A 26,095-nucleotide genomic window follows, 5' to 3' on the forward strand; every position below is an offset into this window, starting at 1 on the left:
CGCTTCAGTCGTGTCCGACTCTGTGCGACCCCATAGACGGCAGCCCACCAGGCTCCTCTGTCCACAGGATTCTCCAGGCAAGAATACTGGAGTGGGTTGCCATTTGCTTCTCCAGAATTTATTACTAAACCTAAGTAATAAATAAAAGTCATATTTTAAACTCTTCCCTCAGAGAAACACTCCAGGGGTAAGAGATTAAGAGATACAAACTACTATGTATAAAATAAGATACAAGGATATATAGTATGTAACACAAGGAATATAGCCAGCATTTTATAATAACCTTAAATGGAGTATAATCTATAAAAATATTGAATCACCATGTAGTATACCTGAAACTAATATATTATTATATATATATTATATTATGAACGTTATAATATCAAACTATACTTTAATTTTTTTAATAATTTTTTTAAATTTGAACTCTAGACCTAGATGGTTTCACTGGTGAATTGCTTATAATAAATATCTCAGGAAGAAGTAAAACAATCTTACACAAATTTGTCCAGAGAATAGGAAAAGAGGAACAAACCAAGTTCCTCATTGCAGGGCTCAAGTCCTGCAATGGGACCAGCATAACATCAACACCAGATCATGACAAAGACATTACAAAAAGGAAAACTACAAGTTAATTTATTTTATTAATATAGATACAAATATTCCAAATAAAATATTAGCTAAATGAATTGACAATATACAAGTAGGAAAAATTACAGTCAAGTTAAATTCATTAAAAAATGCAAGATTGAAAATCAGTGGGATTCAACACATTTACAGAATGAAAGTGAAAAGACATATTTTTATCTTAATAAATATAAAAAAGACATTTGCTGAAATTCGATACCCATTCTTCCTTATCTAATAGAGTATTCTTCACTGATACAAAACTAGATGGTAAGACTTTTTATAAAGGTACGGTAATTAAGATTGTGAGGTACTGATGCAAGGATGGACATATAGCTTAATAGTGCAGAATATGGTCCCCAAACAACCATATATTTATGGACACTTGATCATATGAAGGTAGCACGGTACAGTAGTGAGCATGAGAATGGTCTTTTCAATCAGTGGTTGTATATCAGCTGAATATAAAGAAAAGTAAAGTCACTCAGTCATGTCTGACTCTTTGAGACCCCATGGACGGTATAGTCCATGGCCAGAATTCTCCAGGTCAGAATACTGGAGTGGGTAGCCATTCCCTTTTCCAGGGGCTTTTCCCAACCCAGGTCTTCCACATTGCAGACAGATTCTTTACCAGCTGAGCCATGGGGAAGCCCAGGAATACTGGAGTGGGTAGCCTATCCTTTTTCCAGCAGATCTTCCTGACCCAGGAATTGAACCAGGGTCTCATGCATTGCAGGTGGATTCTTTACCAGCTGAGCTACCAGGGAAGCCCTATAATGAGAAAGTGAATCTTAATTCCTACTTTACACCATACTCAAAAATGAATTGGAAGTGCAACATAGATCTAAATGTGAAATGTAAAACAATGAAGCTTCTGAAAGATAAAACAGAATATCTTCAAAACCTTGGGATAGGCTGTTTCTTACATGGGAATCAAAAGAGCACTAATCATAAAATAAAAGACAGATAAATGGGTTCACACTAAAATTAAGACATTCTGTATGCCATAATACACTATTTTAGAAGAAAACCTATAACATTTATAGCAAAGTAATAAGTAATAACTACATCAGTTCAGTTCAGTCCCTCAGTTGTGTCCGACTCTTTGCGACCCCATGAATCGAATTGCAGCACTCCAGGCCTCCCTGTCCATCACAAACTCCCAGTTTACTCAAACTCATGCCCATCGAGTTGGTGATGCCATCCAGCCATCTCATCCTCTATCATCCCCCTCTCCTCGTGCCCCCAATCCCTCCCAGCATCATTTCCAATGAGTCAACTCTTCGCATGAGGTGGCCAAAGTACTGGAGTTTCAGCTTCAGCATCAGTCCTTCCAATGAACACCCAGGACTGATCTCCTTGAGGATGGACTGGTGGATCTCCTTGCAGTCCAAGGGACCCTCAAGAGTCTTCTCCAACACCACAGTTCAAAAGCATCAATTTTTCAGTGCTCAGCTTTCTTCACAGTCCAACTCTCACATCCATACATGACCTCTGGAAAAACCATAGCCTTGACTAGATGGACCTTTGTTGGCAAAGCAATGTCTCTGCTTTTTAATATGCTATCTAGGTTGGTCATAACTTTCCTTCCAAGAAGTAAGCATCTTTTAATTTCATGGCTGCAGTCACCATCTGCAATGATTTTGGAGCCCAAAAAATAAAGTCTGACACTGTTTCCACTGTCTCCCCATCTATTTCTCATGAAGTGATGGGACCAGATGCCATGATCTTAGTTTTCTGAAGGTTAAGCTTTAAGCCAATTTTTTCACTCTCCTCTTTCACTTTCATCAAGAGCTTTTTTAGTTCTTCTTCACTTTCTGCCGTAAGGGTGGTGTCATCTGTGTATCTGAGGTTATTGATATTTCTCCCGGCAATCTTAATTCCAGCTTGTGCTTCTTCCAGCCCAGCGCTTCTCATGATGTACTCTACATATAAGTTAAATAAGCAGGGTGACAATATACAACCTTGACATACTCCTTTTCCTATTTGGAACCAGTCTGTTGTTCCATGTCCAGTTCTAACTGTTGCTTCCTGACCTGCATATAGGTTTCTCAAGAGGCAGGTCAGGTGGTCTGGTATTTCCATCTCTTTCAGAATTTTCCACAATTTATTGTGATCCACACAGTCGAAGGCTTTGGCATAGTCAATAAAGCAGAAATAGATGTTTTTCTGGAACTCTTTTGCTTTTTTGATGATCCAGTGGATGTTGGCAATTTGATCTCTGGTTCCTCTGCCTTTTCTAAAACCAGCCTGAACATCTGGAAGTTCTCGGTTCACGTATTGCTGAAGCCTGGCTTGGAGAATTTTGAGCATTACTTTACTAGCGTGTGAGATGAGTGCAATTGTGTGGTTAGCTTGAGCATTCTTTGGGATTGCCTTTCTTAGGAATTGGAATGAAAACTGACCTTTTCCCGTCCTGTGGCCACTGCTGAGTTTTCTAAATTTGCTGGCATATTGAGTGCAGCACTTTCACAGCATCATCTTTCAGGATTTGAAATAACTCAACTGGAATTCCATCACATCCACTAGCTTTGTTCATAGTGATGCTTTCTAAGGCTCACTTGACTTCACATTCCAAAATGTCTGGCTCTAGGTGAGGGATCACACCATTATGATTATCTGGGTTGTAAAGATCTTTTTTGTACAGTTCTTCTGTGTATTCTTGCCACCTCTTCTTAATATCTTCTGCTTCTGTTATGTCCATACCATTTCTGTCCTTTATTGAACCTATCTTTGCCTGAAATTAGTGTAGATATAGAACAACTGGAATTCTTAGCCACCGCTGGGGGTAAAAATTGGTGCAGCCACTTTGGAAAACTGTCAGTATATACATCTACCTAAGACCCAGCAATTTCACCCCTGGGTTAAACTGAAGAGAACTGGATGCACAGGTGTGCAAGAGATACATAAAAATATGTGTGTATGTGTGCTGGGTCACTCCAGTCATGTCCAGCTCTTTGCAAGCGTATGGACTGTAGCCCATCAGGCTTCTCTGTTCATAGGATTCTCCAGGCAAGAATACTGGAACGGGTTGCCATGCCCTTCTCCAGGGGATCTTCCTAACCCATGAAAGTCTTTTACATCTCCTGCATTGGCAGGCAGGTTCTTTACCACTAGTGTCACCTGGGAAGCCCCCACACAAAAATATTCCTAACAGCAATATTCATAATAGCTCCCAATGGAAACAAAGCTAATGTCCATTAATAGAAGATGGGGGACTGCCCTAGTGATCTAATGCCTAAGACTCCAAGTCACCAGTGCAGGGGCCCAGGTTCAATCCCTGATCAGAGAACTGGATCCCACATGTCACAAATAAAAGATCTCCCGCCACAGCTAAAATCCCACATGCCACAATTCAGACGCAGTGCAGATTAAAAAATAAAAATCTTCTATTTTTATTTTTTAAAAATAGAAAATTGGATAATTAAATTGTGGGGCAGTCATACCGTGGAGTATTACACAGCAATGAAAGTGAACAAACTACTGCTGTATTCAATGACATAGATGAATATCACAACATAATATTGTCTGAAAGAATCCAGGCATAAAAGAATATATGCTCTGTTTCCATTGATGTAAAATTAAAAACAGGAAAAACTAAACCACGGCCTAAAAGCCTGAATTGTGGTTTCTTTCGAAGGAAGAGAGAAGGCCTGGTGACTGGGATCAATAGAGGTCCGTGTAGAGTGCTGGTAGGGTTCTAGTTCTCAACCCAGTGATTTCACAAGTATCTCCTCTGTAAAAACTCCCCTAGCTGTAAACTTCTACATTGTGCATGTCTGTATACAGGTTATACCTCCATTAACAGTTTACTTAATGACATTATGTAGCCAATAAGAATCAGTTAATCAGTAAACAGGTCATTTCCAGGTGTTGAAAACTTAACCATGCTTTCTTGGCAAAGCCAGCATCATGCCTTTCTTTGAAACTCAGCTGCTTGTGTGTTCCACTCTCGATATTTTACTTTTTCTCAAGCAAACTGGCTAATAGCTGGGTAAATTACTAAGTAAATTCTGACCCATGGTTTATACCAAAGATTTGGTGTCAGCTGATCAACACACTAACACAAAAAACTCGGGTCATTTCCACTTCTGGAGGCTTTAGTTCTTCCTGTAGAGCAGAAAACCTCCTCTCTTCTTGGTTTCTTTTGTTTTTTAAATCTTTAAGCTTTAAGCCCCGTTGGACTGTGCAGATTCTTCTGAGCGCTGAGACTCTGATCAGAGATCAAACATCCCGTCTCTTAATTGGGACTCCTCTACGCTGTCTGCTTATACAGAGGGCAAGCATCTTTTAATTCATTCCGGTTTTTTAAATGCAGAAGTTTTTAATAAGGAAAGTTAAACAAGAAGTGATCATGAAATGGTTTCATTTAAAACTTGTCTATACTCTATATAATATCTTTCTTCTCCTCCCTGTCCATCATATCATTTGAAAAATAAGAACAAAGTTTCAGAAATTATAATACCTTATTTCAAGACTCAAAAAGCTGTAGTAATCAGGACAGTGTTGTATTAGTGTGAAGATAGCCAAATGAAGACTTCCCTGGTGGTCCAGTGGTTAAGAATCCACCTTCCAATGCAGGGCGCATGGGTTCAATCCCTAGTCAGGGAACTAAGATCCCACATGCTGCAGAGCAACTAAGTCTGTGTGCCACAGCTAGAGAGCCCACACACCCCGAGGCTGGGCTCGGGAGCCATGGAGCCACGTGCAGCCAGTGGAGAAAGCCTGTGTGGCAGCGAGAGCTTGTGTTGCCAAGCGGGGGCTGCAGCAAACCCCCACCACCGAGGCCCGCCACAACCAACCAAACAATAAACTGCCCGGAAAAGACCACACCAACTGATTGGTGGATTTTCTTTCTTTTTTTCTCACCTTTTAAACAAAATCGGAATATAGTTGCTTTACAAAGTTGTGTTAGTTTCTGCTCTACAATATTATGAATCAGCTGTATGTATACATATTATTTAGAGACATGGATCAGCTCACAGTGGCTGTCTGAGAAAGGACTGGAAATTACTGGTCTTAACGTGTGTAGAGTTAATCATGTAAAGGAACTCTGATGTAGATGGAAATTTTTAATATGCATTCTGACCTATCAGTCTGCCCAACTGATGAAAAGACTGTGCCCACTCTTACCTCCACCATCCTGCTTGGCTCAGAACAGAAGTCTTCAAATGTATGAGTGGAGTCGTTTTAAGAGCAGCAGGCAGCTTTTGCTTGAAGAGCTCCAGTGGTTAATCTCTTGGGGATCCAAGCATTGACATTTATATATTTAAAGCGTCCTTACACTGAGGAACACCTGTATTCTTTTCATGAGAGCCCAAAATGGACATATTTGAGAAAATGTGATGCTTTGAAGATAACCCACATTTTTTTCCTTCGAGCCAGGGGGGGAGTGTAGACCTGACGACCTATTAAGTCCATCTTTCTTGCTCCTTTTGCAGGTGGTCACTTCTTTCATCGGAACTCTCTGTCCCCTCGAAGCCTGGTGTACGAAAGTGAATTCTCCACACTCGAACCATCTTTGGACATGTATGATGAGAACAAAACCTGATTTTTTAAGTGGACTGCCACTTCCTTTTGATTTATGATCACTTTTCTTGTTTTGTATTCTTCTGTCAGTGTCCATTTTGGGAGAATGGCAGTGCTTTCCAGGCACAGGTTGGGGCTCAGGGTCACAAAGTCCCCCAGGGTGAGGCTTTGAGGGCAGCTTCATTGCCTGGGCGGCCTCACGGCACGGAAAACCTCCCCAAAGCTGGCCATTGAACGTGGCCCCAAGAAGCCTGGCTGTTTCCAGAGAAGAGGCAGGGCCCAGGGGTTAGGATTGCTTTGCCGATGGGCTCTGAATAATCACATGCTGTTCTGTGTTGGGGTGATGCTGGGGTTTTTTAAGTAACTTTTGTGCTCCCCACTTATAAAGCATACTAAAGCCTACAGGCGCTGCTTCTTACTAAGCTGCAGGGCGCAAGTTGCTGCTTCATGGACTGCTCTGCATTTTCCTGTCTCTGACTTTGCTTCCTGTTAAAGGACCTCCTCCTAAAGTTTCCTAATAGAAAGCCTTGTCTTTTGTTCCTCCTCTGAAACTGACCCTGAGCGCTGCAGTGGAGTGGCAGGCTGAGCTGGGTGGGGAGCTGTTCGTGTTGTTGCTGGCCTCCCGAGTAGAGCATGGCGTGAGGTGGCCAGTGCTTCTGTGACCGCTGAGACATGGAAGGCCCTGTCCCTGAGGCCGGTGGACCTGTCTTCTTGGCAACTGCTGAGGTGTATGGGGAGGTGGTGCTCAGGAGGCCAGCTGGGCATGGTGCCCTCTGGGTGATGGCCAGTGGTTGTCAAAATCAAAAAGCTCAGAGTGCTTTCTTGAGAAAAATCAACCACCTCCTTGTTGTCAGATACCACATAAGCACGCCTCTTAAGTCTCTACCCACCAGCCCAGTCCCCTCCCGTCAGCCTCAGCTGAAGCACGAAGCAAGCCCAGGAGCTCACGGCATTGCGGACATCAGAGACACGTGTTCCTCCCACGTTCAAGTTAACATCTCAAGAAACACGTATCTCCAGAGTGCTCCCAACTCAGAACCACAGTGAGCTAACTGATAAAACTGACTGCACATGCTTTTTGCTCAAGAACACACCATAGTTCAGCCTGTTTCTCCTATGGATGTGAGCTACATAGAGATGGACATGTAAACCCTCAGCTCCTTGTGTGAGACTGGTAACTTCAGCTCCATGTGCCTGGGATTTGATCTGGCAGCACGCCACGCAGACCTGCCCTGTTATTCGTATTGACTCTGTAGGACAGAGTTTGAGGGGAACACTTGCCATCTCTCCTGTGAAGCTGGCTTCTCCTGCTGTGATGTGTTGCTCCGATGCCTCAGACACAGTGGTGTCTGGGACGAAACCCCTCAGAGAACCAGGGTGTGATGTCACCTCCAAGTGACCAGCAGCATTTGAGGATGGAGCAGTGCAGAGTTAACAGCTTTTTCTTTTTACCTTTAACCAAGGGCTTTTATTTGGTTTTACTTTGTACTCTAGTCTTTGCACTATAAAAATATTTTTGATAAACAGCTCCAAGAGAGCACTGTTTAGCAAGACAGGCTTGCCTCACTGGCTTTATAGTGAGAGAATGTATCTCAAGGACAGTAGAACTTGGTCTATCAGAGGTTCCAGACATGCACCGGCGTTAGTGTTTGGTTTGGCCATCTTCCAGAGAAGGTGACTCAGTTCGGACCGTGCTGTCATTACCATTGCCTTGTTTTCCTGAACCAAAACTTAGATCCCAGTGGAGCGTCTGCTTCTGATTTGTGCATTATGAAAGCATATATGTTAAATTTCACTCCAGCATTCCTTTACTGAAAAGAAATGAAATTACTTGAGAAGAAACTAAAAATTTAGACACCTAAAAGTCTGCCTATTCATATAACATTTGAATTTCTGGTAAATCTAGGGCACACATTCACTGTCAAATAACCAAAGAGGCACTTCTTACAAGGAAATTCTCTCAGAATAGTGCTTCAGATCCCAACTCAACATCCTTTCCCAAAACCCGGGGCCACTTTTACTAAGCTACAGAATGCCCTGCTTTTGTCCGGAGAGACAGTAACTTCTCCGGGAAGGTCACATCTTCCAGGAATAGTGAGGGTGGCCCTTTTAGTCCCAAACAACACGGTGCCTCCTTGCTGGCAGCTGTGCCAAGGGGAAATCCTCTGCCCAGCCCCCACCCCCCCACCAGGGATCCTGGCAGAGGGACCCCTGGCTGCTTACAGAGAATGCACTTCTCACTGTAGGCAGTCCTGCCGCTGAGAAGCTTGAGGTTCAGGGAGCAGAGTGTCCTGGAAAGCTGGGGTGTAGAGAGGTGCTTCTGCCCATATGAGTACCTCAGTGGTTATTAGCCAGGAATGATATGACAGTCTGATTGTTTTTCGTGGGTTTGGGGGGAAGGGGGCGGAGAGTGCTATTTGAAGAGTGGCAGGGGTAGAGGAGTGAGCTTCTTACACCAGAAAGCCTCTGACCCTTCAGCAGACTGCTCGGAGCTGAGCCTGGCTCCCCGGCTCCCCCTGGGCACGGCCTCCACCCTGTCTCCAGGTCCAGCTGGGTGAAGCAGCAGCAGGCTCCAAGGACAAGTGTGGAGCTGGCCCTGGAGCAGCCAGCTCCGCTAGCTGATCTGTGAGGAACTGGGTTGCAAACGCTTACAGTTTGGTGGTTTTTAACTCCCCAAGGCGAGAACTGCCCATTGCCCTGCTTTCTTTTCAGGAAGGGGGCGGGAGAGAGCTGAGGCGGCTGGCCCAGTGGCAGCCAAGCTGCCCACAGTACAGGGCTGCCTGCCTCTGCCCCTCAGGCGGAGACAGGCTTTACCGCCCGGAGCTCGTCTTCACAAAGTCTGCTGAGTCCCACTTTTGAAGAAAGGCCTGGCCCAGGGGACTGTCATGGCACACTTCCCGGAACACCCTGATGTAGACTGATGCACCAATCGGAAGCTGACAGCCCAACTTCTGAAAGGTGGGGCTGCAAAGAGTTTAAGCAAAATAGAATAACTAAATTTGACTAACTTGATATTTACTGTGGACTTTATAAGCTCTTCTCATATTTTAATACCCCTCACATCCAGTTCTTTTCTTGACTTACGTGTTATATGAAACTGGTTTTAATTGAAAAAAATCAAAATGTTATCTTACTCACTGTTCACCTTTATCATCTGAGCAGTGATTCTGCGGCAGGAAAACAAGGAGATGGTTTGACAATGGTTGGCGCTCATAAACTTCATGAAACAAAAGCACCATTTCCAGGAAGCGGCATTGACAGGGAAAAGGTAGGAAGTTCTCACTAGGTGCCAAACACATATATAGGGAGTTAAGGTGAATCCAGTGATCATTAGGCTGTTAAGAAAACTGGCACATTATCAGCCAGCTGAGATGTGAGCCCAAATGAAATGGTGGTGAATGATGAAGAGGTTTCAGGGCGTAGATGGAAGGGTGTGGTGCAGCTCAGGAACCCCACCAGCAGCAGTGTGGTTGCTGAGGATGCCATGCAGGCCCAGAGGCGCTGAGACCAGCAAGGCCTTGGGGTTCACCTCCTGGGAAGCGAGAGCTTTGCTGTGGGGAGGGCCCACACCTCAGCTTTGCAAAGAGGAGGAGCTGGGGTGGGGGTGAGCTGGGTAGGCCTGGAGTGCCTGGGTGCTGGGGTCTTGCTGAGAGTGGAGACGAGGGAGTCCTCAGATTGAAGCGGAAGCCTAGCGCTGGTCTCAGTGACCCAGTGGGGTTGGTGGGACACAGCGGGGAGATGCATGGGGACAGCTTAGATCTGAGGGCTGACAGGACCTTTAGGGGAGGCACAAATACAGCCCTGGACCTCAGACAGAGGTGTGGGGAGGCAAGGGTGGTCAGTGTGTGGCTCCACTGCACATCAGAATACTGGAAAGCTGTGTTAAGTGGACACATTACCGAGAGCTACCAAAGTAGTCATCATGTCATCCAGTCCTCGGGTGCCCCAAACCTCCCCCTCCCCTCATTCCCACACACACTCACTGGGGTTAGAGTCTCCGAAAGTGAGTATAGACAGGCCTGAGGGCCCTAAGCTAAGCTCAGATGATGATGGAAGCCAGTATCGGGCGAAAATTGCCCACTGACTTGAGAAGCAAGACAATGACATTTGAGGACAGAAGGGGCTGCAGACAGCAACTGCCTTCGGAAAACCACTGAGCATAACTTCCCTATTCAAGAAAAGTGGAATTCACTTACCTGCCGTGCCAGAAGCCTCACTAATGCCCAGAGATGGGGTTTGGGGTTATTAAACTCAGAATTCACTCCCAACTCCATATATGGGGCACCTGCTATGACATCCACAGCTTAAAATAAGTGTCTTCCCTGTTAAAGGCAGTTGTTAAAAGTGAGATGCGTCGACTTTTGCCTTTTCTTTTGGCCTTGTTGGTAAATCACTCCAAAGTCCATTTGGAAAAGGATGAAATGTATGTCATGTTCATGGAACATCCATGGATGTGGTTAAGATTCTTTCAGCAGGACTGGAGCACGCCTTAAACATTTTAAGGTTTGTTACAGAGAAAATTCAGAAAAAAAGGCTACAGAGGTAAGGTGCCTGTGTTTCCTTCATGAAATTGTGCTTTTTTTTTTTTTTTTTTTTTTTTACTGTCCTACAAAGCAGCAGGAAAAACAAAGCATGCCAGTTCCCACAGCCAGAGGAGAAGGGTTTCTCCCACAAGAGGCCACGTCCGCAGCTGGCCAGCCCCATCACTCCTCCGGGGGTCGTCAGGAGGTGTGCCCTCTTTCTTAGGGGTGCCCTGAAATATCCCCAAAGGTTGAACCTTGAAGAAGAGTCTAGTGGGTCTCCAGTGAACATGGGGTAAAAGCAGTCACCTGAATTCTCCTGAGCTGCATCCCACCAGCCTTCAGTGATCACGGAGGAGAGGCGATGCCATCAGTCTCGAGTGCTAAAAGAACAATATATTTGCCCAAGACTTGACTCTCATGGTCCCACAGGGCACTGGGAGGCTCCCAGTTTATAACTGGGGGCTTAACTGGGGTTTTGCCCCTTGCAGTTCATAATAGCTCAAGCCATTTTTTTCTTCACTTTGACTTGTGGGAGAGAAGGATACTTTATGACAAACAGAAAACAAAGAAACCGAACTTCGTGCAGACTTGAGTATTAATGTTTCAGAAGGATTCGGTGCTGTTGGACTCACTCAGACCTCTGTCCCAGGTTTCCTAGTTCCTCCCACTGAATCACCCACATGCATGTCCACAAAAAGACAGAGGTTTGAGGTGACACAGACCCGGTTCAGCAGCCTGAGAAAAATAACTTTCTCAGAAACAGCAGGCCTGGGGAAGCACTGCCGGTGGCTCAGAGGCAGCAGCCAGAGCATGCCTACTCAGGCCGAGGGTGGTGTCCAGCTCAGCTATAAGCACCTTTACAAACCACACACATTCTTCTTCTGTGGAAGGGCCAAGAGCTGGAGGATGTCATCAGCATCCTTTTATCAGCTGAAGTGGGGTCTTGATCCGCCGGGACACAGCTCCTAGGATCACCCAATCATTTAATGCTGGCCTGAAATGACTTCTCACCAGTCTGCTATAGTCCACTTGGGCAGGACTGTGTGCAGGCAAGGGGCGTGCTGGTCATCTGAGAAGTCTGACTAGCTTTCATGAGCTCCTTACCCCTCAGGTGATTATCACTCTCTCCAGCTCCTAGCAACTTAGAGCTATTAGCATCTGTGGAGAGTTACAGATGATTGTTTTGAGCTATTTTTACAAATTTAACCCAACACAAAGTGAATTCTAATTTGCTATAGGAATTATCCTTCATCCATAATTATGTCCAGGTATATTTATACTTGGAGAAGCAACCCATTCTAGTAGTCTTGCCTGCAGAATTCAATGAACAGAGAGGCCTGGCAGGCTACAGCCCATGGGGTAGCAAAGAATTGGATATGACTGAGCATGCACACACATACACACATTTACACTATTTACACTATGTGATATTAAAGGATTTTTCTAGTGACTGGGCAGTACTGAGCCACGATGTCTATGGAAACAGAAGCGGTGGAGTAGGTAGACTGTCACATCTCAGGCCATTTCTTTCCCAGAGGAGTAAGCTGTTCCTAAGCAGAAAGACTCACTGCCTACTGCCTACCAGCTGCCACGGGACCAGGCCAGTGGGGGTGACCAGGGCCAGAGTCCCAACTCCTCTGCCAGGTACCCAGCCTGAGATGACACATGCCATCCTAGAGAGAAGTGGAGGGTATCATGTCCATTCATTCCCTGGCAGCCCAGGCCTGTCTTGCTGAGCCAGTTGGAAGAAGGGTACCCGTGGCCCAATCTCAGGGCCAGAAGCTGGTGTCTTAGGCTGAGAATGGTCTACTTCTGAGGGGCCGTGACTCTAGCTAAGGAAACTTGACCCAGTGATTATAAAAACAGGAAAAGACTCCAGGCTAGAAGACGCTATTTGGAATATGGGGAACCCCATCATCAAATAGAGCAATCCTGTTCCTAAACAAGAAAAGACGTTAGTCCAAGTCCTAGACCACATACGTCACAATTGTTTTTTTACCTTCAGTAGCTTTTATACTCATATTAAAGTTAGCGCTTTCATATTTCGGCCATTCAAAGAGCTCAGCATCTTTTCCTCTGAGTTTCTGCAAACTATGCACAACATCTCAGAGGGTGGCATGCAAAACTATTTTTCTAACTATAGCACAGGTAGTTTGGGGTGGGGGAGGCTGGGGATATACCTACATGTAGCCAATGACTTATTTTCCACCTCAAGGGATGAAAGGGAAACTGTACCTGAATTTAATTCACCACTGGATAGCTTGTACCAGAAAAAAACACATATCAAATATCCAAGAAGTAAAACTGATCATTAGCTTAATCTGGGGACTCCCTATAAGGAAGGGTCACTTTGTCTGGAACACAGATTCCTACAAATACAATGTGAGCTGATTTCTTGGCAACCTTTAAAATGTTCTGGGCAGCACAACTCCTAGGTCTGTATGGTTGATGTAAGTATAATTAAGTAGTGAAACTGTATGGTATATACCTATATGCCAATAGTGCATACCTGTATGTGCAGGATTTGCTAATATAACCATTTCAATAAAAACTTATTGAAAAAGATTCACTGGCCACATGGAGTACTACTGTTGGTGGAAACCTGTACCAGTGAGGACTCTTTTGGTTGCAAATGACTGAAACCCCAACCCAAACTGGCATAAGTAAAAAAATAAGTGTGGTGTTTCTCAAAAGCTAAGTCAAAAAAGTGTAGTGTTTCCCAAAAGCTAAAATGCCATGAGTATGCGTATATCACTTATGGAATGTTTTGGCCCTCAAATACTGACACCAGGACACATTTGCTAGTCATAGCCTCATTAGCAAAAGAGCTGGTCTGCCTCCACAGGAGACCAGAATGGTATCTCCTTGACCCTGACCGGTTTGGTTGGAAGCACATGGCCATCACCGAACTAGCCACTGTGGTCACAGAGGTAAAATGTGCCATTTTACAGAGCCAAGGGCTCTTCTTTTGCAGCCCACTAGTGCATTCAGCTTCACCCGAAAGATGGGAGCTGAGAGCTGAAAGACGTGGTTGCTATAGCAAAATCATGATGCTCTGCAGGAAGAAATGGATGTTGAGGCAAAAACAGCAAATGTCCAATACATGTAGAAAGAAGCTGGAACCAGGAAGGCATGGGCATTAATACTACTTCTGCACTTATTAGTATGAAATTGGCAAATCACCTGTCTGGATTTCAGTTTTATCTCTTTAATACCGACCTCAAAATACCTATCTTATAGGGTAAATGAGTAGGGGAATGGATTTAAAATAATGAAAGAAGTAGGCTTAAGATCATATATCCAGTTACAGCTCAACAATTAAAAAGACAACGTTATATTAAAACAGGCAAAGACTCTGAATAGGCATTTCTCTAAAGAAGACAGACAAGTGACCATCAAGTACATGAAAAGATGCTCTCTCACGGTATCTCACTGCACACTGCCGCTGAACCCATGGTAAGCAAGGCACGAACTAGGAGGCTGAAAGAAAATGCGGGGAGCTGTAGGATCTGCAGATGCATTTATTCTCTGCTGGCTGGCGCAGCAGCCGGAGCAGCAGACATGACGTGACACGACCGCACACAACCACAAGGGCTTTCCAGCTGGAGCTTACACGTCCCTACAGAACAGAAGTAGCCTGTGGCCAAGCGAGTACCGTGTGACACGCCAGAGCAGCGCCATAAGTGATCTCAGCGGTTACATAATAATCATTGTTACAAAACATGGGGCAAGAGTGATGGCGGGGCTGAGGGAACCTGACCACAGCCATCTTGGCTAATTTGCTCTTTCCCTACAGATGCTTGATATCAAAAATCACTAGGGAAATGCAAGTCCAAACCACATGAGATGCTACTTTTATCTACTTGCTGGCTATAATAAAAAACACAGTAACAAGTATTGACTAGATATGGAGAAACTCTAACCCTCACACATTACTGGTGGGAATGTGAAATGGTGCATCTGCTTTGGAGAACAGTTTACAGTTCCTCAAACGCATAGCTTCATCATATGGTCCAACAATTCCACTCTTATGGGTCCACCCAAGAGAACTGAAAGCATGGTCACCTGCACACAGATGTTCCTAACAGTGTTACCCATAACAGCCCCAAAGGAGAAATAACCCACATGTCCATCAACTGACAAGTGACTAAATAAAACATGGTATATATAAGCAGTGGGATATTATTCAGCCATAAAAAAGAATGCTAAAATACAGATGGACATTAAATACATTATGGTAAATGAAAGAGACAAAACACAAAAGGCCGTATGACTTCCTTTATATGTTTCTTGCCACTCACACGGGTCACTGAACCGAGGGTAGATAAGGTGCGACAGGGGAAGCTGGAAGAAGACTCGAGGAACTGTGGGGACTGCAGACAGGTTTATTCTTTCCGGGCAGCAGCAGCTGGGAGTCTTCAAAGACTACTGATATACTAAGACAGACAAAAGTGGCGCACGGCCAAGTGGGCCTGCAGGCCCAGAGCTACCAAGGTCAGCATCATCGTTGTTTACAGAACGTAAGGTATGAGGCTGTGACAGAGTGGGGCAGAAGAGCCTGGCTGACATCGTGTTGTCAGTCACCCTCTCCAAAATATGAAGTGTCCAGAATAAGAAAAATTATAAGGATACAGATAGACTGATTTCTGGGGTGATGGGGGTGGTGGTGGAAGGGGTTGGGGTATAAGAATGAGTGCGAAGAGCTAAGAGGTTTCTTTTCGAAATGATGAAAATATCCTGGAATTCTGCTGCTACCTCCCAGCTGAGTGTGCTATGCTCTCTGCCTGTCCCATCAGGGCTTTGTCTTCCTCCTGGTGTCGGATTCCCTCCTTCACAGACAGTGTTTACAGTCACACAACTTTGAGAATATACTAACCACTGTCTTGTGAATTTTACACCAGTGAGGTTTACAGAAATGCAAATTCCACCTCTGAAATTAAGGGAGGAAAATGAAGTAGGCTTAGCACATTCTAAGTGCTCAATAAAATTTGTTTTTCCTTCTCATAAAGAATAGTTCTCCAAAGGTGATCTCCAGATGAGCAGCATCAATATCACCTAGGAGCTTATTAGAAATGCAAATACTCTGAGGTGGGGCCCAGCAATCTGCTTTAATGACTCCTTGAGTGTGGTGCACACTCAAGCAGCTGCACCATTTCGCATTCCCACTGGTAATGTGTAAAGAATGAAGGCACAAAATAACCCTTTACCTCCCCTCAGGGGGTTAAAAAGTATAGCTGACCCTGGAACAACACGGGTTGGGCACCTACCCTTTGAGAAGCTGAAAAATCTGAGCCTAACTTAATGGCTCTCTGAATCCAAGGTTCCCCTCTATCTACAGTTTTGCATCTGAGGATTCAACCAACCACCAGTCATGCAGTACTGGTAGTGTTTAATATTATTTTGTTTTAATGAGAATACAAGTTCAAACCCTAGTTGTTCAAAGGTCAACTGTACTACCAAATTCTTAAGGGTAGAATACGTCCCAGAAAGTACACCACAGATCAACAGATCAGTTTAAGCTTCCAAGGTCTTAAAACCAGCCTCTGCATTCTGGAAGTTGGTTAAGAGTCTCAAGCAACATCTCAGAAGACTTAATCACTCTGGCTGTTAACCATAAAACTGCCTATTCATACCTATATCTATTCATATTAATATTAGATTCTTAAATGCCAGTGACAGAAACCCAATTCGAAACCACCTTAAGCCTCTATGAATGACTCTAAAGTGCCCCCTTCCCTCTGGCTTCCGGCAGGATTCTGGCGGCCTAGTCCAGGAGACAGATCCTGCATCCCATTTAGCTCTGGTGGCTCAGTGATAAAGATCCCCCTGCCAAAGAAGGAAAGGCAGGTTTGATCCCTGGGTCAGGAAGATCCCTGGAGAAGGGAATTGCTACCCACTCAAGTATTCTTTCCCAATCTTCCCAACCCAGGGATCGAACCCAGGTCTACTCGCATTGTGGGCGGATTCTTTACCAGCTGAGCCACGAGGGAAGCCCAAAACTACCTGAGTGGGTAGCCTATCCCTTCTCCAGCGGATCTTCCCGACCCGGGAATACAACCGGGGTCTTCCGCCTTGCAGGCAGATTCTCCTTCCTTAAAGGCAGGAGACCTACAGAATCCGCCTGCAAGGCAGGAGACCGCGGGACTGATCGCTCCTCGACTAGACGTCAGCGCGGAGGCCTGAGGCCAGAAGGCCAAGAGGGAAGCGGAGAAGGCCGGGCTCGGCCGTCCTGGGCCCGGAGGCCGGGGCAGGTGGGCGGGGAGAGCGGAACATGCAGCGAGTCCCGAGGCCCCGCTGTCCCGGCGGCCGCCAGGGGGCGCCGCCGGCCCGCGCGCCCCGCCCCGCCCGCTCGGCTCCGCGAGCCGGCGGCGGCGGCGCTTCCGCCAGGCCCGCCTCGGCCGGGTGAGCGCGGCGCCGCGATGTGGCTGGGCCCGGAGGAGGTGCTGGTGGCCAACGCGCTGTGGGTGACGGAGCGCGCCAACCCCTTCTTCGTGCTGCAGCGGCGCCGCGGCCACGGCAAGGGCGGCGGCCTCACGGGTGAGAGGTGCGCGGCGGCCGGGCCTGTGGGCGCCGCCGCGGGGCGGGCGAGGAAGGAGCGCCGGGAAGCGAGGGCCGGGCGGCCGGCGCCGGACAGGCCGGGCGGCGGAGCGTCGCTGCGGACGCGCACGTCGGCGCGCGGCGGGGCCGGGACGGGAGCGGGGTGGGAGCGGGGCGGGAGCGGGGCGGGAGGCAGGAAAGCCGGCCGCGGGCGGGCGGTGGGGGCCGGCCGGGGTGGCGCCAGATGAGAACCGGGCTGGGGCCTCGAGGAAGACATCTGCGCTGGCGTCAGGGGGCGGCCGGGGAGACTGCGGCCCCCGGGGAGACTGCGGCCCCCCGGGGAGGCCCGAAGAAGGCCGGCGGCGGCCCCTGCCGGATTCGGTGCCCGGGAGCTTCCCGGGGCTCCGCGGAGGCTTGTGCAACTTCCCGGAACGGATCTCACGGCTGAGAGTCCGCGGGATCTCCTGGGCCTCTGCTTCCCCCAGGGCCTCCCAGGAGGGGCCGAGGGACACAAGCATTCCTTTCCTTCTGCCTCCTTCATTCCCCGCTCACCGAAGAATTACGTTTTTAGTGAGATCAGAGTTCTCCCAGCTGCTGCCTGCCTCAGCTCCCATCCCTCCGGCTTCTCCTCATCCGTCTTTCCCTTTTCTTGGTGCACTGGAGCTGCAGTACGAGGCTTGGCCGGATCACCGATACATGTGTTCTGATGACCTAGGCAGGGTGCCTCTTTGCCCGTCTGGGCACTACACAGGACTGCATCTCCTGGGGTGTGTGGCATGTGGGTTCCCGGGGATGTCTCCTGGGCACTCCTCTACAGGTGTTGTCCAAAGTCCAGGCACTGCCCAAGTCGACCTGGATCAGTCTTAGGCCAGACCAGCGCCTGTGCTCCTCTGGCGGCCCGTCGTTGCCATTGAGGGCCTCGGGCCCAGTGTTGCCAGGTGTAATTATCAAGAGAATTTTCTGTGCACTGTCCTAATTTTAAACATTAGCAGCTAATATAGCCCTGTCAGGTGCCGACAGAGGCTTCCCATGGGAGAACTCTTCCTTCAGCCTCTCCTGGGCCACCTCCTGATGTGGAAGTGTGTAGGGTTACCGGGAAAACTGTTGTCTTCAGTGCCTTGAGCTCCCTCCCAAAGGCCTCTAGAATCGCAGGAGCCAGTGCCGGCCCTGCGTCCTGGGCTAGACTGTTCAGTGGAGGTTGGACAGCAGCCCCTCTGGAAAGACCGACCGGTGGTCCACCTGGAAGCCTATGTAGGAATTAAATGCGTGGGTGCGCGGTACCTTCAGGTAGGCCGCACACCCACATTTCCTTCTCAGTGCCTGTTCCCTGCTCTGCATTCCCACAGGTCATCTCAGTGGATGCCTGGGTCCCTCTGTGCTCTGCCTTCCTGTGCAGAGAAGGCCCTTTCTACCACACTCATCTCTCCAGTTCTCCCCCTGGGAGCCATGCCTTGAACTCTCTGCCTTAGCTAGCTTTAGTCAGTTCTGGCATGGCCTGTGCTGTGGCCTTCTCTGTGCAATGATGGACATTATGGTTTCCTGAACACTCTCTCCTTGCGGGAGGAACAGTTTGTAATGTGGTTTTATTTGATCTGTCTTTTAAAGACAGATGCCAACCTAGATCATCACACTGATGAGTGTGATGACATGGCCTGCCATTAAAAATCTTTCAAGTCTTGCAATATGGATATGCCAACGATATAGGAATTAAAATTTCTGAGACCAGAAGAGAAACCTCAACATGAACAGTTTAAAAAAGTTTATTCCAAACACTGAAAAGGCTTTAATATGCCACTTTAACTGCAATTTACAGAAGCATTTTAGAACATTTCAGTAAAACAAAGAAAGATTACAGACTCCTGACTTGGATGTATGTGAAAATTACCTTCTTTTGTAACTGATTATTTTATTTGTTAGACTGGAGGGTGAAAAAGCAGATTAAAATGGAATATGAAACAAGTGTTAAAGTCAAGCAATAAAATCAACAGTAATTATTCTGCTCTCAGTAGGAAAATGGTAACAAAATATTTTCAGATCATACCAAACGTAGCATTTTTTTAAAGGAAAAAGTAGGGACTTCCTTGGTAGTTCAGAGGTTAAGAATCCACCTGCTGGGGCTTCCCTGGTGACTCAATGGTAAAGAATCTGCCTGCCAATGCAGGAGACTCAGGTTTAATCCCTGATCCAGGAAGATCCTACATGCTACAGAGCAACTGTTGAGCCGGTGCCCTAGAGCCTGCAGCTAGCAGCTACTGAGCCTGTATGTCATAACTGCTGAAGCCCATGCGCCCTAGAGCCTGTGCTCTAAAAAGAGAGGCTACTGCTGCAAGAAGTTGTTGCCCCACCACTGGAGAGCAGCCCCCACTCAGCACAGCTAGAGAAAAACCCACCCAGCAACCAAGACCCAGCACAGCCAGAAATAAATAAAACTTGTTTTTAAAAAAGGAAAACTATAGGTTCAATATTCCTTATGAGCAACAAAAAAGAATCAGCCTGCAAATGCAGGGGACACATGTTCTGTCCCTCCCTGCTCCAGAAAGATTCCACGTGCCGTGGAGCAACTGAGCCCATATTCTAGCCCATGCTCTAGCCACGCTCTGCAACGGGAGAAATCACACTGAGATGCAGCTGGAGAGTAGCCCACACAGAGCAATGAAGACCCAGCGCAGTCAAAAATAAAAAATAATAAGCAAACCTCAAATATGAACAGTGGACAGGCTTTTATTTAGCTGAAACATTCTATTAATGAAGAGGAATAAATCAAATAGTTCCAAAATGTAAACATTTCCTCTGGTTTATTGGGGAAATAGTGATGTTGACAAATGTTGATGACATTGTGATGAGAAGGAAAACTTGAAATGTCCTGAAATGCTTCAGAGATTGGCGGGGGGAAATGGGACAGTTTGGATGATACTAAAAATTTGCCTGTTATTTTCCATCATGACTTTTAAGGCTACATTATCTTCCTGTTGTTGATGTGGAAAATGATGTTAAAAATCATTGTCTTATGAAAAAGGCATCAGAGTATACAGCCAGAAATGTCAGAGACATGTCATAAGAAATGTGTCTGGCAGTTAATAAAACAAATCACACTGTTTTTCTGGATTTTGTGATATTTGTGATATTGTTTTGTTTAATATTTATTTGTTTGGTTGTGCTGAGTCTTAGTTGCAACACGAGGGATCTTTAGTTGCAACATGTGGAGTCTGGTTTCCTGACCAGGCCTCAAACCCGGGCCCCTGCGTTGGGAACATAAAGTCTTAGCCACTGGACCACCAGGGAAGTCCTTGTTTTGTTTTGCTGTACTTCCTCATTCTGAACAAATGCTAGTTTTCAAATCTGATTTTGTGTTTTTCTTGAAGAGGGCCTAGCGGATCATGTGAGCTTTGAACCCTGTAAAACTTGAATCAGTCCCTGCCTGCAGGTGTTTCTGAGTCAGGAGGATAAACAGGAATAAGTAGGAGGGGATTTTTTTGATAGGGATCAGAAACTGGCTGAAGGCCTTTGAGGAAAAAGAAGTAATTTAATGGACTTGGATGACGCACAATGTTTCTCGCTCTGGGCTGGGGCTGTGGGGCGGTGTTCCCCTCGCAGCTGCCTCCAGCCGGGCTCAGCTTGCAGCGCAGCCCTCCCTCACCCTCCCTCTCTCTGCCCTGTTGCCAGGTCTTCTTGTGGGCACCCTGGATGTGGTGCTGGACTCCAGCGCCCGCGTGGCCCCGTACCGCATCCTGCACCAGACCCAGGATTCACAGGTCTATTGGACAGTGGCGTGCGGTAGGTGCCTTGAGTCACCAGGGGCGCTGGGGGCGGCCTGACCCGGAGGGGGCGGGACTCAGCCTGCATTCCTGCGCGGCCCGTGGCCTGCTGCGAGTCTGCTGCTGCCCTTTACTCGGCACAGGCCAGGCCAACATCCACCTCAGCAAGGCAGTGTATCCGTGCAGGGCAGGTGGGGCTGAGTGTCACGAAGCCCTGTGCCTTGCCAAGGGCTTGGCCTTGGGCAGTCTCCATGTTCTGCTAACTTTTTCTCAAGATGATGCCGTTGATCATTTTTCATGCACTACATAATTTTTTAATTCACCTGCTCACTAAAAGTCATCTGTAAACCCCCATATCAATACTTGTGGTGATTTTGGACATCTGTGAGCGTGTGTGTGTGCAGAGCAGTGAAGAATTTGTCACCAGACACACAGGTTCCCTGCTGAGGTGGAACAAGCCACCTTTCTGCCTTATTGTTTCAGCTGTCAGACCATGAAGACGTCTCCTTTTAAAAATCTAAGCGCCGTGCTTTTCATGTTTTTGTGTTACCTGTTGATGACTTTGCTGTTTAAAATGGCCCCAAGTATAATGCTAAAGCGCTGCATGGCATGTGGTGCTTTTAAAGGCAAGAAGCTGCGATGTGCCTTACAGAGAAAATATGAGTTAGAGGAGCTTCCTTCATGCGTTAGTTACAGTGCTCCTGGCTATGAGTTCCATGCTAGGGTGTTAAAATTATGTATTAAATAAGATGGCTCTAAGCAGAAAGACATAAGACAAAGTAGTATATGGATCAGTTGATGCAAATGGTGTGACTGGAGGCTCATAGGAACTTGGCCCTATAGCTCCCCTGGAAGCAGTATTGGCAAATTCAGTGTTCCAGGAAACTTTGTAGAACACAACCACCGTGAATAACGAGAATCAGCTACAGTTGTCCTAAGAGGAGACATCCACTCTCCTGAGAATCCAGGAGGAAGTCCCCTTTCAGCGGGACCAGACTGGCTGAGATGGAACAGCAGACAGCAGTCATAGCTGGCTCTCAGACAGCACTTCCTGCCTGCCAGGCATGTGAGCCTCCCAGCAACTCCAGAAGGGAGAACGTTGGTTTTCCCTGTTTTAAAGACGAGGAAACTGTGGCCCAGAGGGGTTAATAAACTTGCCCAAAGGCCCAAAGAACTCTAAATCAGACCCAGGGCACTCATGTCCACTGTGCTGAATTCCTCCCTGTGCGAGCAGCCACGGTGTCACTGTACCCCAAGCTAGTGTTTTTCCTTGGAGACCTGAGAAGAGATGATGAGAGTGGTCACAGCTGGACTCCAGCTACGGGGGCTGGGATAGGTGCCAGGGCCCCCTGAGGAGGGCACTTGCAGGAGCCAGAGGCTTCCTGTGTCGGGGGCAGTTGACGTGTGCCTGGGCCAAGATGAGCTGTTTCGTGCTGAAACGGGTCCTCGAGGTGTTGATTTGTGTCTTGGGGTCTTCCTTCTCAGAGAGTGGAAGGAGAGGGGGCAGTGGCAGTGTGAGCAGCCTCTCTGCAGGAAGAGAGGCGTGCAGTTGCTCGGGGGGCCTTGTGGGAGGCCCCCAGGGGAGGGGTGCGCTGTACTGGGGAGCCTCTGCCGGTCCGGCCCCTGCTCATCTGCCTGTGCCGCTCTGTTTTGCCCAAAATCAGACCCCTACTGACACCTGCCACTGAATCTTGACGCCTTAGCTTGCCATTGAAGGACTTTTCCCCTTTAAATTTTAAGTACTATTTCTGTTTTTCCAGAACTTTTTATGAATTATCTTTTTGATTCTTAGAGCACCTTGGAGACAGTTATTTTCATTTTACAGGATGAAGCTGAGGCACAGTTAGGTTGAGCATGTTGCCCAGGGTCACCTCACTGGAAAGTGACCAAACCATAATGCTAATCCAGGCTGCTCATACCCTCAAGGAGTTGCTGGTCTGGTGGGAGAGCTACAAGGGGATTCCCTGGAGAAGGAAATGGCACCCCAGTCCAGTATTCTTGCCTGTAGAATCCCATGGACAGAGGAGCCTGGCAGACTACAATGCATGGGGTTGCAAGAGTCGGACAGAACTTAGAAACTAAACTACCACCAAAGGACTTTCAGGGTCTGCCTGCCTCCATTTCTGTCTTCCTCCCCCAGCTCACACCTGGCCTTCAGCCAGACAAGACACTTGCAGGCCCTGAAGTCCTTCACTGCATCTGTCCTGGCTGATGTGCCTACAGTGTCCACCCGCATCCACATTACCTCCCCCTGCTCTGTCAAGTACCTGCCTAGATGTCACATTCTATGGAAACTTTCCCAGATTCCCCAGAACCACATCCCACATACCGCTCCTCCCTCCCTTGGACTTGCCATGTCCCCACCAGCACTTTTGCACTGAAGATTTGCTGCTCTCCCACCAGACTAGCAACTCCGTGAGAGTGCAGGCAGCCTGGATTAGCATTATGGTTTGGTCACTTGCCATCGAGGTGACTCTGGGCAACATCCTCAACCTAACTGTGCCTCAGCTTCATCCTATAAAATGAAAATAACTCTACCTGTTTCTGAGGTGCTCTAAGAATCAAATAAGATAATTTATAAAAAGTTCTGGAAAAATAGAAATAGCACTTAAAATTTAATTAGCTATTATATTTTTTATTACCAGTACCCGGCATAGAGATAGAGTAGTCTCAGTATTTACTTGGTACTAAATGATTTCCTAAAGAAAATCAGTCCTGAATATTCATTGGAAATACTTTGGCCACGTAATGCTAAGAACTGACTTGCTGGAAAAGACCCTGATGCTGAGAAAGATTGAAGGCAGGAAGAGAAGGGGACGACAGAGGTTGAGATGGTTGGATGGCAAAACCGACTCAATGGAATTGAGTTTGAGCAAACTTCAGGAGTTGGCAATGGAGAGGAAAGCCTGGTGTGCTGCAGTCCATAGGGTCTCAGTCAGATACGACTGAGCGACTGAACTGAACTGAGATGAAGATCAAGTTGCTCTTAACTAATAATTCTTTTATGTGAATATATGTAAATATTTATAATTAAAGTGCAGACAGATCCACACAGGTATAGTGAACAAGATTCCTTTGTTTTAGGTTGCCAGCAATGTGTGTGAGAGTTACATCACATGTAAATTCAACTTTCACATTCAAATATGGGTTCTTAGCAAAAAAAAGCAAGAAAGAAAGAACTCCCTTCTCCTAACAACTAGGAGAAGTTGGCCTCTATGCACTAGGGAAAGGAGGCCATAATAGATAATGCAAAGAAAAATGAAAAAAATAATAATTCACGGATGATTTAGGAATTTCTGTTTATGGTTATCTCTTGTTATAATCATCTGTTGTTATGCTTATCATCATGATTATCACTGTTAGTGTGTGATTCTGGGTTTAATCGTCTTCACATGAACATTCTCCCACTGACCCGTGGGAAAGGATCTTTCTATGTAGTTGCTTGTTAGGGTGGTGAACTGCTTGGGTAAATGTAAAGAAACAAAAGAAATCAACCCTAACCAAGACAGGCTGGACTGTGACTCTGGAAGACAGACATTGAGCAGGTACCTGGGCCAGAGGAGGTGACAGGGACCAACTCGGCCTGGCAGGAATGGAGCCAGGACGGGGTCTTCAGCTGGTAGAAGAGCTGTAGCCAGGCAGGAAAGGATGGGGTGAGCAGGGATCAGGCACCCAGCGAAAAGTGTCTGTCGTGACAGTCACGCGGAACTCGCGTCTCTGCTACAGCCCCCTCCATCCGAGTGTGTGGGCCTCCCCGCAGCCACAGAGACAGCGGGGCCTTCCGGGTGCCTAGAGTCAGCAGACTGTCCCAGGACACTGAAAAGGAAGCAGAGCCTTCACTCCTTTCCTTATTCTTGTGTGAATTCATTTAGAAAAGAGTTCCTAAGTGCAAACCCCATGCCAGACACATGATAAACCCCAAAACTGGGGTACCAGAGGGGTGGGGAAGAGACTTGCCTCATCCTTTTACTTCTCCTCCTGAGGTCCCTTTTCCCAGTTCCCTGGTGGAGGCAGAGAAAGCAGCTGCCTGCCTTTAGGAACGGCACTGGGCCGCCTCTGAGTATTTCCATCTCCACGGGCCTGTGGTGCCCTCGAGGGGCCCTCTTCCTAAGGAGAACGAGGACCTCCCTCCTAGGTGAGGCAGACCCTGGGGGCCAGCTAGCATCTGAAAGAATCAAACGGGTGAAACAAAAAAAATAAAAATAAAAGGGTTCCTGGAAGAGACAGAATCCGGTTGGGGTGTGAACTCGGGGGAGGAGGAAGAGCAGTCAGAGGCCTGGATGGGGCATCTGGCCCCATCCTCCTGGCAGGAGACCAGCCAGCCAGGGACCTGGCCTCCTGCAGGAAGCTCCCGCTGCCATCTGTGGAGGCCTAAATTCTCAGGAGAACTGCAGTCACCTATACCAAGTCTGACTGTGTCTGGCTAATCACCTACACTTGGAAGACCACATTAAGTCCTTTTGTTTCAAGGAAAAGTAAGTAAGCAAATCTGCACATGTACAAACTATTTCTGGGAGGACACAAGAAACAAGCAGTCACTCTTGCTCGTGGTGTTAGAGGGAAATGGAGGCTTTACTTTTTCCGTGACTCTGTAATTCTATGTGATTTTTTTTATTTTGTGTTTTTATCAGGACCATTTATGACTTTTATTTTATACACACACACACACACACACACACACACACATATGGAAAGAGTAAACAGGTGAAAGATAGTAATCTTTTTTGTATAGCAAATTAGATCACCCATTTTAAACTCTCTCTCAGTTTATGTTTAAGGCCTGGTGATTTTGTGATTTTCCTTTTCTTTATTCCACCAAACCACCCCTAGGTTCTTCCCGAAAAGAGATCACAAAACACTGGGAATGGCTGGAAAATAACTTACTCCAGACGCTGTCCATCTTTGACAATGAGGAAGATATCACCACCTTCGTCAAGGGCAAGATACACGTAAGACTCACTCTCCATACTGGTTCTGACTCCCTTCTTTGGACTAGCAGTATTCACCTATGTCACCCTTTGAAACCTTCAGACAACATGATATAGTTCTTTCCTCCACTAAACAGAGGTGGAACGAACTGTCCGATCCTGTTCTCTTGGTACTGAAAGGGGCGGTTGAACTCAT

The 26,095-nt window shown here is 46.9% G+C and overlaps 1 protein-coding gene across 2 annotated transcripts in view; it reads left to right on the plus strand.

Moving 5' to 3' along the window:
* The first annotated feature begins 17,024 nt into the window (after window positions 1–17,024).
* The window catches only part of TBC1D9B (TBC1 domain family member 9B), a 43,539-nt gene continuing 34,468 nt past the window's right edge, over window positions 17,025–26,095 (plus strand). The window contains exons 1-3 of one of the 2 annotated variants that reach the window (XM_065917250.1): window positions 17,025–17,216; window positions 20,880–20,990; window positions 25,802–25,920. In XM_065917250.1, coding sequence (XP_065773322.1) covers window positions 17,099–17,216; window positions 20,880–20,990; window positions 25,802–25,920 — 348 coding nt within the window. In that variant the 5' untranslated portion in view covers window positions 17,025–17,098. The remainder of the gene's footprint in view (window positions 17,217–20,879; window positions 20,991–25,801; window positions 25,921–26,095) is intronic. The other variant, XM_065917251.1, reaches the window with a different exon arrangement.

This window comes from Muntiacus reevesi, chromosome 1 (genome assembly GCF_963930625.1).
Source record: "Muntiacus reevesi chromosome 1, mMunRee1.1, whole genome shotgun sequence".
Taxonomy (NCBI): Eukaryota; Metazoa; Chordata; class Mammalia; order Artiodactyla; family Cervidae; genus Muntiacus; species Muntiacus reevesi.